Genomic DNA, 18,063 nt, shown 5'->3' with positions numbered 1-18,063 from the left:
GATCTGGAGAAGAAGACCTGTCTTGACTTTTTTGGGGGTTTTGTTTGTTTTTAAATTGCCAGGAATTTTTAGTGTTTTTTTAGCAGCGTTTTGATCTGATGACGATGGCACCATACCCTACTGAATACAGGTGTCGGTTTTGACGTTATTTTCTCTATTTTCACTTTCTCTGGTTTCCTGTGACTGTGCTGACTGACGCGTGTATTATTGTCCACATCTGTATCTCCATAATAAAGCAATATTAGAAGAAAAAAGTTCCCAGTGTTTCAATCTCCCTCCCTCCCTCCCTCCCTCCCTCCATCTCCCTCCCTCCCTACCACGGTCTGTCTTTTCTCCCCAGCCCGCTGCCTCGGAGGACCAAAAACGTTACGACCACATGGCTCGACGCACCTGGAAAAGCCATCCCTCCCTCTCTGGTTTCTCAGCTCCGTGTTTTATTGACTTAATTATTTATTTTAGTGCGGCTCTTGAGAGAACAATGGCTTCAGGGCCGGTAAAGGGGTCCAGGGGCATTTTTGGATTAGGGCAGGCAGCGTACCGTATGCCCCTGACAGACAGGTCTGGAAACCCCATTACTCCTGTCATAGCGGGAGGAAGCACGGAACAGGGGGGGTAAGAGGCAAGGGCCGCCCTCGACCCCTTTTAGCGGCCCTCTCGCTCCCTCTCTCTCTCTTTCCCCCGTCGTTTCCATCTTTTGATAAATCATTCCTCCCTTCCTTTCATTTTGAAGGCTAGGTACTTCAGTAGAGTCATAAATCAGGACAGTGGAAATTACACTTAAGCATGACTGACAGGGTAAGAAAAAAGAACTGTGCCCAAGTAAGCAATGATCTTTAACTGTGGTCCATTGTAACTGTGGTTTCGACGGCGCCTACGTGTGACAGACGGGGGTTTGAACCTGGGTCCTTTGGGAACCACAGGACTGCGTTAGCCCTGATCATTAGCATCAGCTCAGGGAGTTAATGTAAGTCTTCTGCAAGCACGGTTCACTGGACAATCTCTGTTACTTGGGAGCTAAAACGTATCGAAATGATTTATCCTGAGTAGCTTAGCGTCATTCAACACGCCAATTCATAACTCTAATCCCCTCATAACGCAACAACACAGAGACAAACAACACACAACATCTGTCCTGAAGAAGACAACAGCAACTGACACAAAATCTCCCAGGTGAAAACAAGATGCTGAGGAGGATCCACTTTTCGCCACCGTCCGAGCAGGACAGAGGGGAGCGCTGCTGCTATTGTCCTCGGCGACCCCCACCTCGGTCACTTCCTCCTCGCCGTCAACGCTGCCATCTGTCACTGTGACAGTCGCGGCCGGACCATCTGTATTCATAGCTCTGTCATCGTTTACCGCGGTAAATGTGTGTTTAAAAGGTCCCTGAACTGTATTTTTACCTCAGTAAAGACCGATGTTTAAGGGTCTGTGGTGCGTCTGTGCTCTGCACAGTGTTGAGGTCCTGCACTGTGCATTGTGTTGACATTCATCAGTCGTGGCCAAACCCGGGGAGAGCCGGACTCAAGCACTTCAAGATGCATGTGGAGCTGTTTCTTAACACGTAAACCCGTACGGGTTCTCTGTGAGTCACGTCCTGTTGACCTGTCCTTCTGGTACAGGCTCGCACGCACATACCGAACGGCCTACACGGCACACACACACACACACACACACACACACATACACATACACATACACATACACAGAGCGCACGCACTTGCACACAGCACACACACACACACACACACACACACACACACACACATACACATACACAGCACAGCACACACACAGCGTGCACGCACTTGCACGCAGAAACACACATACTGTACTGTACACTGACAACACAATTACACACAATTACACACACACACACACCCGCTATTCCGAAAGAAGAAAAAAAAAACATCTTAGAGTACTGTACCGCCATCTGCATTTTGTATGATTTCCTGACCTTGTGTTTAATCGGAAAAAGGGAAACAGTCCAGGATATGGTGAGGGATGCACTTTGACACAAATAGAGCCTGGATGGGGAAACACGCAACGATTTCTCTCACCGTCCCTCTTGACTTCTCACCACCACGACAGACATGGCAATGAGAGGAAATTGTCTGAGGAAACAGGGAAGAGGGGAATGCGTCATGTGTGTCTGTCGACGCCTCACATCATCAACCATTCACACATCACTGTTCGGGACATGTGTGGAGGGTTTTTCCATTTTAGCCACTTGGCAAAACACCAAACACAAAGACCTGTCGGTCGCTTCCCTCGGTTTGAACAATCGTCTCAGTCGGAAACACACACTCACTATTTTAGGGTGCCTACTTACTGACAACTTGGCTGGAGCTGGACATTAGCCATGTCGGCTAAAGCTGCTCGGCACAGTTAGTTAATTAACGGGGACTGTCCACGAAATGATAAACTAACTTAGAAAACGGAGAGGAAATGAGGGGCTTGCCTTATCAGACATCAGTATGTTCATAAGACCCTCGGTACACTCTCGAGCAGCATAGAAGAACGAGAGAGAGTGAGGGAGGAAGAGAGAGGGAGAAAGAAAGAAAGAAAGATGGAATGAGAGAAAGAGGGGAGGGTCAGGTTTTTTCTCTCATTAGCGGGCCGCTATTTCTGTGGCCAAACAGGAAGCTTGGCAGTGGAACATCAATTTACAAATCAGCGGTCCTGGCTTTAGCATCCCCAACACACCCACACACCCATGGGCGCACACACACACACACACACAACCTCATCATTCACACACACACACACACATGGGCGCACACACACGCGCACACACACACACACACAACCTCATCATTCACACACACACACACACACACATGGGCACGCACACACACAACCACACACATGGGCACGCACACACACACACACACACACCCTACCTCATCATTCACACACACATTCACTCCCATGTCCATGCACATACTCTCCCCCACATCTACATTCATACAAACACACACACATACACATACGTCCACACACACACACGCACCCTACCTCATCATCTACACACATACATTCACGCACACACACACCCCCCCCCCCACATCTACATTCATACACACACACACACACACACACGCCCATCCCTAATGTCTCATGATGACTTCCATCTGAATGCAATCACAGCGTCGTCCTGTTTTCATTGTCCGGAGTGCAAACAGGATTTTTGTGAAGACACGCTCGGCCAAAACCCATCACAGAGGAGGCCAAGAGAGACAGAGCTAACGCTGGTGACCATCAAACCCTCCAGTCACATGTCCTGACTACCCCGAGCCAGATGTGTAGAGCCGGGGATGTTTGGCTGCAAGTGATGGACGTGTACCTCATGTTTAACATCAGAGTTCCTCTCGTCAAAATGGGTGATGTCATTGACGAACGAGACTTTGATGAAACAACCCAGACGAACATGTCCAGCGCACTTGTCAACGCACAAACGCAACGGTAAAATGATGTGTATACGTACACATGGCTAGGTAAACACGGACAGTCTGGCCAAGTCGATGTTTGAGTTTGTGCCTTGACTCGGTCGGTCTTGAGCGAGAGCTTCTCTGAAGCTGCGAAAGAACATGGACTGGACTTTATTATGGAAAAGGTCGGGATCGCGATATTAATGCGGAAGACAACCATCAAACATTTCTAATCATAATATTTGTCTGATTCACATTTTCCATTTATCCTTTCCGCTCTCCTCATAATAGAGGATTTACTGTGTTGAAGGTTCATCCAGATTAATATCAAATTAAGCTAATTGAATACATCTGTGCAGTACCTCTGCAATGGAAAATATAAAAGACCATCTATCTTTATGAATGGTTTGCCGTTTTATACGCCAAATAACTCTAACCACAGCAAACAAGATAATTGAGAGGATTCCAAAACACTAAACGTATTAAATCAGGTATGTATAGTTATTTGGATTTTTATACTTCCTGTAATTTCATATACAACAGGAAGCTTGCCTCTATTTCTCTAAGCACCTGTCGCTCCCCGACACAGGCGTTGGTGAGAGCCAGACCTACAGTACTCTGGTCGGATTAAAACTGGCTGTCTGGCCTGTTACCGATAGCCACTTGACCTTAAATGGGTGTCTAGCCTAATGTTTGCGGTGATTAAAGTTTAGTGTTTCTCAGGAAACGGATGGAGAACACCAGTGTTTAATAGATGCAATAAGGAGAGGAGTCTACAAAAGCAGCTCAAAAATAAAAAGGTTATAATCTTATATATAGTATGGATCACACATGGTAATTGTAGTGATGGTCCAGGTGTGTCTAGGCTGTATATCAAGACCAGGGAAAAGATCTGGCGAACTTCCAGAAAGCTAGGTATGTATGGAAGCAGTTATATTTTTTCATTCTATATAAATTCATCTGTTTAAATTGATTGAGAGCAAAATCCTGACCTAACTCAGGCTGAATCGTATTTTTTCTCCAAAGATTAATATTTCCAAAAGCTAATATATTTGACATTTACAACTCCAAGCTATAAGTCATGCATTAAGCTGTCATTTGAAAAGTCATCTATCTGGGTATATTATGATGATAAACGGGGCAACAACAAGCCCTCAAATTAGGAGTGAACATTTTTCCCGAGCCCAAACCCAAACAATCACACAGAGCTTAATGCTCTCGCAGACTCATTTGTCAGATGCCTGTGGATATGAAAGGTGGGCCTGTCACCTAGGTTTGGTTGAGCTAACACTCCTTATCAGTGTTGCGCACAAAGGGAGGACTGTTGTGGTATGATATAACAACATTCTTTATGGCGTTGGGGTTGGTCCATTTGTCTATGCCTTTTTTGTCTATTAATACTCGGTGGATGCTATTTCTGTGTGGGTGTGGTTGAAACTGTGTCATTAAAATGGAGATTGTCTCCATCCTGTGTGGTTTTTTTACTTAATGGGATGGAGAGGAAAAAGCAACAGTGCAGACCTGTGTAAATACGAAGAGGAAATTACCGTTTAGTCACTTTGAATGGGTTACTGAAATCAAAAGGATCACTATAAGAACTATTGTTGTCTGAAGGGATTTTACTGTCTACGATTAAATATTCTTTGATTATTTTTTTTAAAAAGCTTCTACTCCATCCTCCTCTCTTTAGGAGAATTAAAATGTTCAACATCCTCTAACTTCTCATCGATGTCTTCTAGTGCCTTCTGTCTGGTGTACGGAGGATTGGGCGCAATGCAGGTGCACAATTGTTTGTTTGTATCAAGCTAATTAAGGCCCTTGAGGCCCAAAATACCTGTATATTTCTTCTTTTTTTTCCAACCTGGTAGTTGGTTGATTGGCCAGAGAATTCACTAGTCTAAATAAATGAAAACGAAATAAAACCAGACATGTTTAAGGCCCTCCAAAACTACAACAGAACAGGCATGATTTACATAGTACAACACTGTATGTGAAATAGGTATGCATAAGCGCTTTATAACTGCACTAAGAAAAACTGGGCGCTTAGGTGGCGTAGTGGATTAAGAGCTGACCATGTACCGCAGGGCTCCCGGTTCGATTCCAGCCGCGGACATATCCTGCATGTCATCCCTCCTCTCTCTCACCCATCCTTCCTGTCATAATCTCTACTGTGTCTGTCATTAAAAGGAAAAATATGAGTGGGACTGCCCCACTCAGAAAAAATTACTTTAAAAAAACAAAAAAAAACAAAAAACATCATTTAACAATATTTAAACCCAATATAAACGGGACGCTTGTGCCCTCTGTGGGGTAACGTACAGTATGTAGCTACTGAGAGGCAGCACCATGACAAGGGCTTGTGGGAGGAGGTGTGGGTAGGGGGGGAGGTTTGGTCAAGGACGAACGGCTCCAACGCACATGATGAACAACGATCGGTATGTCTTTGGTCAAAACCAAATCAACATGTGTACTTCAGAAGAAAGGGTGTGCTTCAAATAAGCCGCCCACAATGATTGTCACTAGCTTAAACAGAAGAAACCCCAAAATAACTGGGAAAGAACATACTGTATATCAAATATAACAGCTGCTATTCACAATTTGTTTGAAACAAGGAAAGATCAAAGAGGCAAACCTCAGGCCCACGTTGGTCACAGCTGGTTAGTGTTGGTATCGAGTTTTTCCACCGGAACTGTAGTTGTAGTCTTCGACGTAAACTTTGTTCAGCAACTGTCCCATGGACATACACTCGCCTCCTACACATTGTGAGCTTAGAATTCTAAGGTTCTATCTCCGTTTAGGGTAGTTCAGAGATATTGAGCGTCAAAGTTTTTACATTCCATTATGTTTTGTGAGATGGAACCTTTGTATTTTATTCATTACTAACTAAAACATTTCAAAATTTTAAAAATAACACCACACAGGCATTAATAAACACCTAATGGATCAGATTATGTAAAAAACTACATTTTGACAAAAATATGTCTAACGTCACGAGTCCGACATATTACTGTACTGTACAGAGAAATAGTTTACAGGTGTAGCACGTAGGATTGCGTGTGGCTGCTCTTTTCTAATAGCGCCACATGTGTGCATAATGAAACAGGTCAAGTTGCGCCAAACAGTATTGCTTCCTGACACTCCGAGCTCACACGAGTCTCGAACCTGCGTCCTCTGTGTTGCCAGCACACTGTCCTCTGTATTGCCAACACATGGACTCCTAAATACACTATGGAAACCAGCTACGTCACCGGCGAAAAGCTATCAGTTTGATGCCGTGGTTAGGGATAATTGAACCTGAAGAGTGAGATTAGCATCTCATCTCGGTTACACATGTCCATGAAAACAAACTAAACATACAAATGGTACTTAAAGGCCCTGCTCGGCCCCGACTTGGCCTGGACCAAAACACAGGGTTCCCGCGCTGGTCTTCAAAAGCCTTAAAGTCTAAAATCCAGCATTCCAATTTATAAGGCCTAAAAAGGTCTCAAATTCCAGTTATTCGGTCTAAAAATGAGGTGATAGGTCTTAAAAAGTAGATCCTGCAAGGAAATCAGTCCGACCACATCTATTTACACAGAAATTAATCAAGCTGGAAACCAAAAAATGCCAATTCGCTTCCTTTTTTGTCTGTATGGCAGTGAAATCCCTAATTTCATCACCTCGAGGATGACAAAAAGCTATCATATGGTGTCGCGAATAGGTCAAAAATGATATCCAAAGAGGTCTAAAAAAGGTCTAAAAAGGTCTTACATTTGACTTGTTGAAACTTGTAGGAACCCTGAAAACAGGACTCTCCACTGAATCTTTATCAGGCAATCTCATTCCTTGATCATAACTGATTTATCATGGCCATTTAGCAAGTGTTGCAGAACGTGCGACTGTTGTCATGACAGTTTCTGGATGATAACTAGATGTACTTTTTATGGTAGGCATGTTTGTTATACTGTATTGTTTTACTACTTTGTAAAATAGGTCATTGGACCATGGTCAAATTAAGGTTAAGCAAAACAATACATCAAAAAGAGACATCTTCTGCCCCTCAGCACTGCGTCTCCTAAAGACACCCGCTTTCCCCTCTACTGTGTCCCTAAAAACTTCTATTGCCCCCGTTGTACTGTTTCTCTGTTTCTCCAGTGTAAAAAAAAAAAAAAAAACTTGATGAAGGTGATAGAAGAAGGTTTTTCCTTTTATCAATGGCCCCGGGGCTGAGCTGGATTACTCTTCCTGCTACGACTGGTGGATTGATGATTCACTTGCTTAGTATTCAAATCTATTGATTGTAAGTCGCTTTGGAATAAGGCGTCTGCTAAATGCCAAAAATGTAAATGTAAATGTAAATGCAGGATCACAGAAATCTTGTTTTGCCCCCCAACATCGGAAGACTATTGCAAATGCAGAGTTAAAGAGCGTGGTAACACATTACCGTGGTAACACATTCATTACTTCTGAGCACTGAGGATGCAATCAGTCAGAGAACGTAAACACTCACAACTCTGCTAATATGTTTGTTCCACCTCAGGCTGTTTACGTTCAGAGCACAAAATCATTAGGGTGTTTTCTCCCTCCTGAACTAATCCCTTAATCACTTGTTCTTGTCTGGAGACAGACCCCTCGTTTCCCCTGTGGGATTGTGGGTACATAGTCAGGCGGCACAAGGCAAGGCAAGGCAAGTTTATTTGTATAGCACCGTACGTTTCATACAACAGGCCTAGTTTGTTGTTACGTTCATTGTTTTTTTTCTTAAGTGTAGTTCACTGTGTATGTGTGTGTGTGTGTGTGTGTGTGTGTGTGTGTGTGTAAGTGTGTGTGTGTGTGTGTGTGTGTGTGTGTGTGTGCTCAATCTGGCATGTTTTATATTACCGGAGAGTTTCATTAGGTGGGATACTCTACTATGCACTGTTAGCAAGGCTCAGGAGACGCTCTTAATCCTACCGTTTTGACTCGAGGCTTGCAGAGACATTAACAGAGCACGTGTATATGGGAGGGAAATTACACATTCCCACTGTATTGAGTCCATGGCAACATATTGGACTGAAAACACAACGTGAGCTTAGAATGATAAGGTTCTATCTCCGTTTAGGGTAGTTCAGAGATATTGAGCGTCAAAGTTTTTACATTCCATTATGTTTTGTGAGATGGAACCTTTGTATTTTATGAATTACTAACTCAAAAATGTCAACATTTTAAAAATAACATCACACAGGCATTAATAAACACCTAATGGATCAGATTATGTAAAAACCTCAATTTTGACAAAAATGGAGATAGAACCTTATCATTCTAACGTCACGACAAGTCTAGGTGGAGGTTGACATGTAAATAATCTTCCTTCGACTCTTCCTTCCACCCAAACAGGGATTCTCATTTGTTACCTCTCTGTCCACGGGGGAACGATGGGAAAGAGGAAGCCTCACCCCATCAGTTTCGGCAACAAAAACAATCCCGACCTTCCAATAGTTAAAACAGCCTCTGCTGGGGTTGAAGGTCAGGGTCGGGTCTTGTTCAGGGATCAGGGTCAATGGATGGACGGGGGTTAAGAATCATCGTTCCCTCCACTCCACTCATGTCTGGCGGTTGGGTATTGCAGCGATGCAGTGATGTCCGTCCATCCCGTCTCTCCCCTCCTGTCGTCCCATGCCATCTGTTTTCCTCTCTTCCGTGTAGTGAGCTTTGGTGGGTTTATACACAAGGAGCTCCTACAGAGGGGACAGGCTTAGGTCCAGCTGGAGGCCCAGTGGGGTCTCGCCGCAGGCTCTCATAGTGATGCTCGCCCGTGTGAATAAGACACTACCTTACAATATGCGTCCTGCAGCCTCACCATAGGGTGAGGAGTTTATGAGTTTATGAATCCTCCCTCCATCCCTCCTCTTTCCCTGCTTAACCCAATTAATTAATAACATGAATCAACATGCTTCTTCATTAAAAGGGGTTTAATAACAGGCCAATCGACCGTGCTATGGTCACCATGTAAGGCTTTGTCAGGGGATGGGAATTAGAGTGTGCTTCTGGATTTACATTTCGTGACGTTAGAATTCTAAGGTTCTATCTCCATTTTTGTCAACATTTAGTTTTTTACATAATCTGAGCCATTAGGTGTTTATTAATGCCTGTGTGGTGTTATTTTTTAAATGTTGAAATGTTTTAGTTAGTAATTAATAAAATACAAAGGTTCCATCTCACAAAACATAATGGAATGTAAAAACTTTGAAGCTCAATATCTCTGAACTCCCCTAAACGGAGATAGAACTTTATCATTCTAAGCTCACGGTTTGCTTCTGGATTTACATTTAAGGTTGCATTAAATCAGAGACAGCCTTATTATCCTAATTGCATGCAGTAATTATAAAAGTACATACCGCTTACAAATCACATTAAGATACAATAAGAAACCTGTTTGTTTGGAACCGCACTATTATGGAATACGTGTTTGCATGTTTTGCACGCTTGTACGATTATGATTCATGAAGCTGTTCACAGTTACAAAGCATTGTTGAATAAATATTTGGCAATCCCTATTCCTCGCATCACTCCTCTCACACACAACGGAGCCCAGCGGCTCTGCGCATGCGCCACATCTTCTAAAAGCACACGCGGCTCCGAGCGGCCGGAGTGTCTGCGCGCGGATGGAGGAGGATGCACACAGAAGACAGAAACGGAACACAGAAACGCACTCAGCTGTGCGCTGCTAAAACGGAGGCATGTCGCCCTAGTTTTCGTCTCCAAATAACTCTGACCTGCACCATAACAAAATGGGTTAAAAGGAACATGCCCTGGAACCCACCAACTTTGCAGACTCTTAAGCTCGTGTGGGAGATTCGGGTTCTTTCTGTGTTGCGCGAGCTGCTGCCGAATTGAGGAGACAGACGATACAGCCACGGGGATTGATTCGCATCTACTACTAGTCTTTTCTTTTTCCATTTCTTTCGCTTTTCTCCTCTTTTAAAGAGATGATTACAGAGTTGGTGTGCAGCGCCGTGGCTTTGGTCCTCTATCTCAACACGTTGCACGCGGATTTCTGCTACGATGACAGGTAGGCATCATGCACTAACCAACCGTCCCTATGGCAACAACATCATCTCCATCTCCACACTTGTCTGTTCATCTGTTTCCAGAGAGAGGAGGGGAAACGTGTCCGGCGGGAGCACATCATCATCACGGGTCGTCGCCCTGGCTCTCCGGGTGTCTGCGGGTTCTATTGTCCGTTCATTCATTTGCTTATTTGGTGTTATTCCGTGAGAGCGTCAGAGACACATATGTCACGGTTCACTTATCCCATAATAAAGGGGTCGTTGGTTTTATGGAAATGCCATCTGCTATTTTGTTTAATGCAAAATGTCATCTCCTGTTGCATTAACAACAAACAAACAAACAGGACTAGTTTAGGTCATAGCCCACTTGAGAAGCTGCGCAAGTACAAACACATTGTTATAATAATAATAATTATTATTATTATTATCATCATCAGTATGACGCATGAAGTTACACAAAACAACAAAGTGTAGGCTACTATTTAGTATTCTTATAGCATACAGAAGGCGCTCGCAATTATTATCTTCTATGCAATGATGGGTTCCTCTGTCATGCAGTGAGCCAGCCCGAGCGACGCTTCTTCTCTTTGTGTGTCAGAGCGCATCAAGGGGAACGGGAGCGGGATGAACACCCAGCCCCGTCTGCGATACTACCGCTCCTCTCCCGGGAATAAATCTCATTTAAATGGAGTGGGAATGTTTTAATTTGAATGCATTTGGCGAGCGAGCGCGGAACGCCTGGGCAAACAGGTTAACACAATCTTGGAAGCACGCTTTCTAGGGTTCAATGGACCGGAACTGTCCAGAAAGTGGAGAGTTTCATTTTTGGGGGGGGGAGAAAGAAATGCTGCTGTTCCAATGCACCACTGTCAACGCCAGTGTGACGATGCGCACATGACAACTTTCAGACAGAAACAAACACTGCATTTACTTAACTTTAATTTTTGACTGTTGAAAAGAGTGTATTCTAGAATGAGTCCTGGGGATTACACTATTTAATTCTCACCATTGCTCTATATGTTACGGTACATGTGGGAAAACTAGGGTTAGGTGCTACGTCGATTTGGTACATGCTGCCATATCTAACCCTAACCCTAATCCTACCCCCCTAACCCTAACCGTAGCACCCTAGCACCTAACCCTAACCCTAGTTTTCCCACATGTACCGTATTCCCACATATACCGTAACATATACACAATTGGGCTCATCATCACACTTACCACGACACTTGCTGCTAACGTGCTGTTGAGATTTTATGAATTAAGAGAGCCCATATTCAAAGTGCAAAATCTCCAGAGCTGTTTCAAGCGAACACAGATGAGCCATTGTTTCAGCAGCATACACAGACCATTAACAGGTTGGTCCCTGCTCCCTACTTCAGTGGTAGTAGCAGCAGTAGGTGGCTCTGGTTAATTTCTCCTGACACCTTCTCTGTGTCAAAGACCCTCACACAGGCTTTCAGCACTGTTCATTGACCCAGGTGTACAGTGGTGTATCACGGTTGATGAGAGTACCTCACTGTGTGTGTGTGTGTGTGTGTGTGTGTGTGTGTGTGTGTGTGTGTGTGTGCGTATGTGCATATATGTGTGTGTTTGCATGAGAGAGAGCGAGAGAGAGCAAGAACAGAGCGGGAGACTGTATGATTTGCATTTGTGTGTGTATGTGGGAAGTCATTCTGTGGGGTTAGTGTCGCTTACCCTGTCTCACCCAGCCTATCACAGGCTTTGACTGGATTTCCACAGTGTATGAGCTTATGTGTGTATGTAATTACACGGTTAATGCGCCTACAAACCCAAGTGCCGTATTACGAACCTACCTATGACGGATCGTGACAGAGTGAAGTGAAGCCGGCCAGATGACTAATTGCCAGTGTCCAGTCGCTCCCAGTGTGTTCGGCCTTTTTACTCAGTGCAAGTACAGTGCTGGCGACCCTTCTGTTATCTGTCAAAGTCAAACAGTGATAATTTACACTCCGGGGAACTGGCTTCGGTCAGCTGCCCTTAGATGGGCAAAGCGGAATACCAATCGGAACTCCTGACCCCTTTAGTCGTTCATCAAACGAGTTCTTCCATCGAGGTCAAGAGTGGCGTGCTCCCCGTCTCCCCTGGGGGGTTGCTGCAGAGCCGGGGGTTGTGTTAGTTAGGACAGGGGAACAAGCAACATCAGTCAAACGTGGACGTTGTTCCGAAAACTTGAGAGACCATTTGTCTTTTCCGCTCCTTGGCTTGGCGGTGTCCTGCTGTCCAGTTGCCACAGACCTTTCTGGAGGATGAAGGGGAGAATGTCTCGATACGCTTGAAGCTCGTAGGGATGTTTCTGGTGCGGCTCTGTTTTCGCAATCACGTCAAGTGTTTTTCCTGGGCACAACTAACTCTGGGCTTTCCCGGGTCTCTGTCAGGCCAATGGTAATATCAATAAAAACCGTCTGTGTGTGAAATGACTGTGTGAAGTTATACTGGCACAGAGAAAGAGCGTGAGCCAGTAATTTTTTCTACGGGGGGAAGATTTAGCTAAATTATTCTTGCACGTCTGCGAGTTCCGAGTTTAGCTGGTTTATCTTTCACATTTTCGTCCAAACAAAAGACCATTGTTGGTTGGAGTTTCTTGATGGGTTGTCACTGACGGAGAGGGTCTGTTATTATCTGAGGGTTTCGCTCACACAGTCAGTGTGGGGTGGGGGGATGGTCTTAGCAGACTGACAGTTAGGAGGGCTGAGGTAATGGATTGGGAAATTAATTTATCATGAACTTTGAACTGTCTCTAGAACTGTCTCTAGAAGGCTCTTGACATGTTAACAAAATGTGGTTCAGACACTGACGTTTGAATGACACTCGCTTTTGAACAGCGTTACTGGCACGACGACCGTGATGTGGCTGAGCGCCGAGGAACAATACTGTCCCATTGACAACAAAGCCACAGTAAGGAGGACCTCCTTTCCAGAGACAAAGAGAAAGCATCTCTAGTAGGAAGCATCACAGTGAAGAATTTAAGTGGCTTAAATCCGCGTCATGTGCTGTATCATGGAGCATCTGTGACCTCAATCTCGTCAACGAACCCCACAGAGATTCAGAAATCCATTATGTGTCCTGAGGGAATTGCAATGAAAACATCTCCCCCCTTGTTTCAGAGGAGCAAAACAATTCAATCTGTGGGGATAGCTGGGAATAGTTTGGTGTGGTTTAGCTGTGACAGAAATGGCTCCCACATTTCCTGCACAATGTGTTTCGACGTTTTGATCCGTCCTGTGTGTGGAAACCGACCCTCTCTGAAGCTGCTGTTTGAAATCTGTTGCCACAACTATAAAGAAGTGACGCAAAACTATGCATGAGTGAATATATTAGTTAGGTTAATTTGGTACACATTTATTGGTTTTGCATATTCATTTCATGACAGGCCTTCTAAACATATGTGACACGGTCTGTTAAAAAGGTCCGTATGTCGGCACTCAAGCACTCGCGCAAATGACCGAAAATGTGTTTTCCATTTTTTTTCATATTATGAAAGTTTAAGTGTTGAAGAGCCCACTCAATATAACAAACAACAGTTTTAGGATTATTAAATACTTGTGAATTGTATCATCTGCCGTAGGCTACTGGGTAAGTGATACATGGCTTGTAAACAAACTTAAGTTTTCAGATGTTTTCAAAAGCAAGGATTGTGTAATCATCTAATTATGTGTAGTTATGTATTAATAGCATGTTGAAGTTCTATCAGCATGTTGTGATGTACTAAACATGCAGTTAGATGTTCATAGTGATACTAGCAGCTGTTTTGCCTGTGTTTTGATTCTGAGCGAGTTTCTCCCATTCTCAGTTTGAAGTGTACCAACATTCAAATAAGCATATCTTCTTCAACTATTTTCAATCTGCTTACAATCTGCACTTTCATAATCTGGAAAAAAAACAAAAGAAATGACCTTGCCCTACTTGAGGACTTTTTCACCAGACCCTGTCACATATGGTATATCAATAGTGTAGGTCTATATAGCATAAGCTGTCAGTTAAAAGGCATTGAATAGGTCAAACCACAGACTCTCTTGTAGTGTACAGTATGACTGACATCGGTGAGCCAGTCGTCACGTCTGTGATTGATTAGATACCGTCTCCCCATGTCTCAGAGAACAAGGCAACAGACACATTTGTGGGCCACACACTCAGTAACCTCACCTCACAGTGCAGTTGGCTTGAAATTGCACAGTAATGACTCAGCAATGGTACCGTAACTATGGAGCTCCCAAAATGACAAAGGACCATGGCACGGAAAGAACTCCAACACAAGGAAATCACAGTTCCCACTTTAACTTTCACTCACTCTTAAAATTGCCAACTTGCCCACATATAAATCCATCGTAGAAGAGTAGGGAAAGGAAGTCAGGTTTCTGTAAAGCATTGTTGCTTGTTGTGTTTGGGAGAGCTTTATATTCATACATCAACACCCACTGAAGAATGGAAAGGGTTAGGGAGAATCATCAATCAAAAATAATTACTGAGGAACTCTCTCTCAGTTTGACCTGTTGGCTTTGCATTCCGAGTCTCTCCATTGCTGCCTTCTTATCAGGCAAAATTTGCCATATGTTTCAAGCTGTATCTTGAAGCAATGCATCCTAGAGCTTACATTGCACTCTGAGCCATTGCATAATATGACAGATGACTTCATTTCATTAAACGAGTGGACTGGATTTATTTCTGCCGAAAGTATGACATTGGTAAATATTAAGAATGTAGCCCTTTGCAACCGCTTTTAAATAGCACATTTCATACTACAGCGGCCTTGCAGGCTTTTTCGTGCCTTCATTGACATGACTACTGTAGCCAGAAGCCTGGTCTAATGGCTTATGTTACTCTATAAACCATATCACGCTAACGGGAGAGGTTGGGGGGAAATGCTACAAGAAGCCGTAATATTCACATTAGGGAAACCACAAGACTGTTACTAATGTTACCTCAAATGGCTTCACAGCAATTAGCTTGTACATTCAATACTTGTGTTCTCGGAAAAGGGGCACAACCTCTCGCAACACCTAACACCGTCTTTTGAAGTGGCGTATCTGATCTCAGTTTGTGATGGTAATTGTTTTTTTTTTAGGTTGGCGCCTCCGTAACTCATTGTTGTGTCACCCAGGCCAAAGTTTCGGCTCACTATAGAAAACGATGCTCAGAGTGGCCATTGCTTGAGCCCGCAGTGGAACTGTTGTTTGACGATTGACGTCTCTTTGACATCATTTTCACTCAGACACTTGGGGTAGATTGTGTTTAGTTGTAAGTTGAGTGAGTGAGTGAGTGAGTAGTTGAGTGAGTGAGTGAGTGAGTGAGTGAGTGAGTGAAGGAACTACATGTAATAGTGCCAGTTAATGAGAGGGTAAGCAAAGAGGAGATTGAGTTTATACATTGGTGAGTGAGGGATTAGGGAAGGGAGTGTTTATGAGGTGTAATTTGAGACGGTTTGGCGAGACTAAGTCCCCACCACACCAGAGTGGTACGCTAGGGATTATATGTATTCTGGAGGCAAGGCAGGCGAGCCTGATGAAATGTGTGGTTAAAGTGGCACAAACCAACTCCCTCCATATGTATAACTGCAATAGTGGGTATGTTGCCATGGATATAGCCATGTCAAAAGACTTTACTTCTAGCCTTGGGCGCCAAGTGTACCATCCTTTCAACGTCGAACAAAAAACACGTGTTTGTATTCATTGCTTTCAAAAACTAGTTTTTTCTCATTGATGTCTGTGTATTTACACTCTGGGAGTAGGGGAGATATTGAAACAATAGACACGGGAAAAAAAGGAAGAAATGTTGATTACTTACAGATTTTGCACTCATAACTAATCTGTGGCCAGCTTTGATGAGGCGTCAGCAAACGTCTGCTAAAGTTTTAGGACCGACTGAAATATCGCTGTACGAAAGCTCCATTCAAGGCTAAAAAAACTCTTTAGAAGAGTGTGATATAGGGAGTAAATACTTTCAAACCTTATTTACGTGAATGTCAGGCTGAGATTTCTGAATAAGAAGGGACGGTAATTGTAGGATGGATGACACGTTGGATGACACGTCTGAGCTCTTTTGGCCCTGGGATGTTACATGTGCTTTAGAATAAAACAACAGACAGTAAACCCGTTGTCACAGTGAATAGCAGTAACATTTTTACGATTTGTCTTTGGGGGGGGGCTAACCCAAGCAGATGGTGAACATGAAAATCAAATGAAAAAAGGAGTCCTCCTCACTGTTGAACGCAATGCAGGCTTGGTGAGAAATATTTACTTTACTTCTGTACAAACTGTACTGTTAGATTGCAAGGAAATCCCTTGGGCCAACTTGAATACTTTAAATTCTATTTTTGCTCCGCTTGAAAAGCTAACTGAGCTAGCGACTACACGTACGCCGACTTCCCCCGGAGCAGCCCGTCCCTGTTTACAATCAGCTACCTATTTCATACAAACTCTCTGTCTACAATGGGGGCTGTAGTAGGGAACCTGAAATCCTTATTATTTGTGACTCCATCATCAGGTCCGTTGAACTCCCAGGCGCTATCACCTGGTAGCAAAGTTGCAGAGCATGGGCGCAGGGTCCCCGGTTCGATTCCGGCCGGCATGTCATCCCTCCTCTCTCTCTCACCCATCCTTCCTGTCTAAATCTCTACTATATCTGTCAATAAAATGAAAAATATGAGTGGGACTGCCCCACTCAGAAAAAATTACTTAAAAAAAAAAAAAAAAGTGCTCACTCGTGCCCAGACCTCCATCCTGCTCACATACTAATTGTTCATGTGGGCACCGACCAACAACGTCATGAACAAACAATCAGTCAAACTCCACCATCAACTAGAGTCTCTTGCGATCACAACTCAGAGCCGCCTGGGCAAAACCCTGCGTGTTTTTCTGGTCCCATTCCCACCTCTTCAAAAAGCACTGAGCGTTTCAGCCTCAGTCTTTATAGTCGGCATGAATGGCTGGAAAACTTCACTGCGCTGCAATTGGGCATGGCTTTATTAGCCAGTTTGACAGCTTTTGGACCAGACATGACTGTTACAAATCATATGGCCCTGCACACCAACAATAAAGGGTACTAAACCACTTGCTCAAAACGTCATAGCCTATATTGATTTTAATTCTGACTGATATTCACCTCAGAACGACCCCGCTCTAGAAGCAACTCCCATCCATAATGATGAGCATCTCTCTCTGGGTGCTGATGAACACTCCTCCACCAACACTATACTTCCCAACAGTGGTGGACTCAGGCTGTTTGAAGGGCAGGGGCGAAAAGAAAAAAAGGGCACCTACTGCACAACATGGGACCCCATCATTGAACATGGTCAAGTTTAGACCATTGGAAGGGCAGCCAATAGGGCACATCCTCTAATTTTGCCACTCAAAAGGCCACTTTAGTGCGACGTTTTTCAACGGTGGGGGCACATGGTCAAGTTTAGACCATTGGAGGGGCACCAATAGGGCACGTCCTCTAATTTTCGCCACTCAAAAGGGCATTTTTGCCACTCAAAAGGGCATTTTTGCCACTCAAAAGGGCATTTTTGCCACTCAAAAGGGCACTTAAGACAGACGTTTTTCAACCGTGGGGGCACGGTCCGCCAGTGCTTCCCAATGATGACT

The 18,063-nt window shown here is 44.0% G+C and overlaps 1 protein-coding gene across 1 annotated transcript in view; it reads left to right on the top strand.

Moving 5' to 3' along the window:
• Window positions 1-10,375: 10,375 nt before the first annotated feature.
• The window catches only part of LOC308163692 (protein O-mannosyl-transferase TMTC2-like), a gene marked incomplete at both ends in the record, with an annotated part of 80,778 nt that continues 73,090 nt past the window's right edge, over window positions 10,376-18,063 (top strand). The window contains one exon of the mRNA XM_080537879.1: window positions 10,376-10,458. Coding sequence (XP_080394005.1) covers window positions 10,376-10,458 — 83 coding nt within the window. The remainder of the gene's footprint in view (window positions 10,459-18,063) is intronic.

The sequence above is a fragment of the Nansenia antarctica genome (assembly GCF_963989245.1).
Source record: "Nansenia antarctica genome assembly, chromosome: 8".
NCBI lineage: Eukaryota > Metazoa > Chordata > Actinopteri > Argentiniformes > Microstomatidae > Nansenia > Nansenia antarctica.
This window is presented reverse-complemented; position numbering and strand designations above follow the sequence as displayed.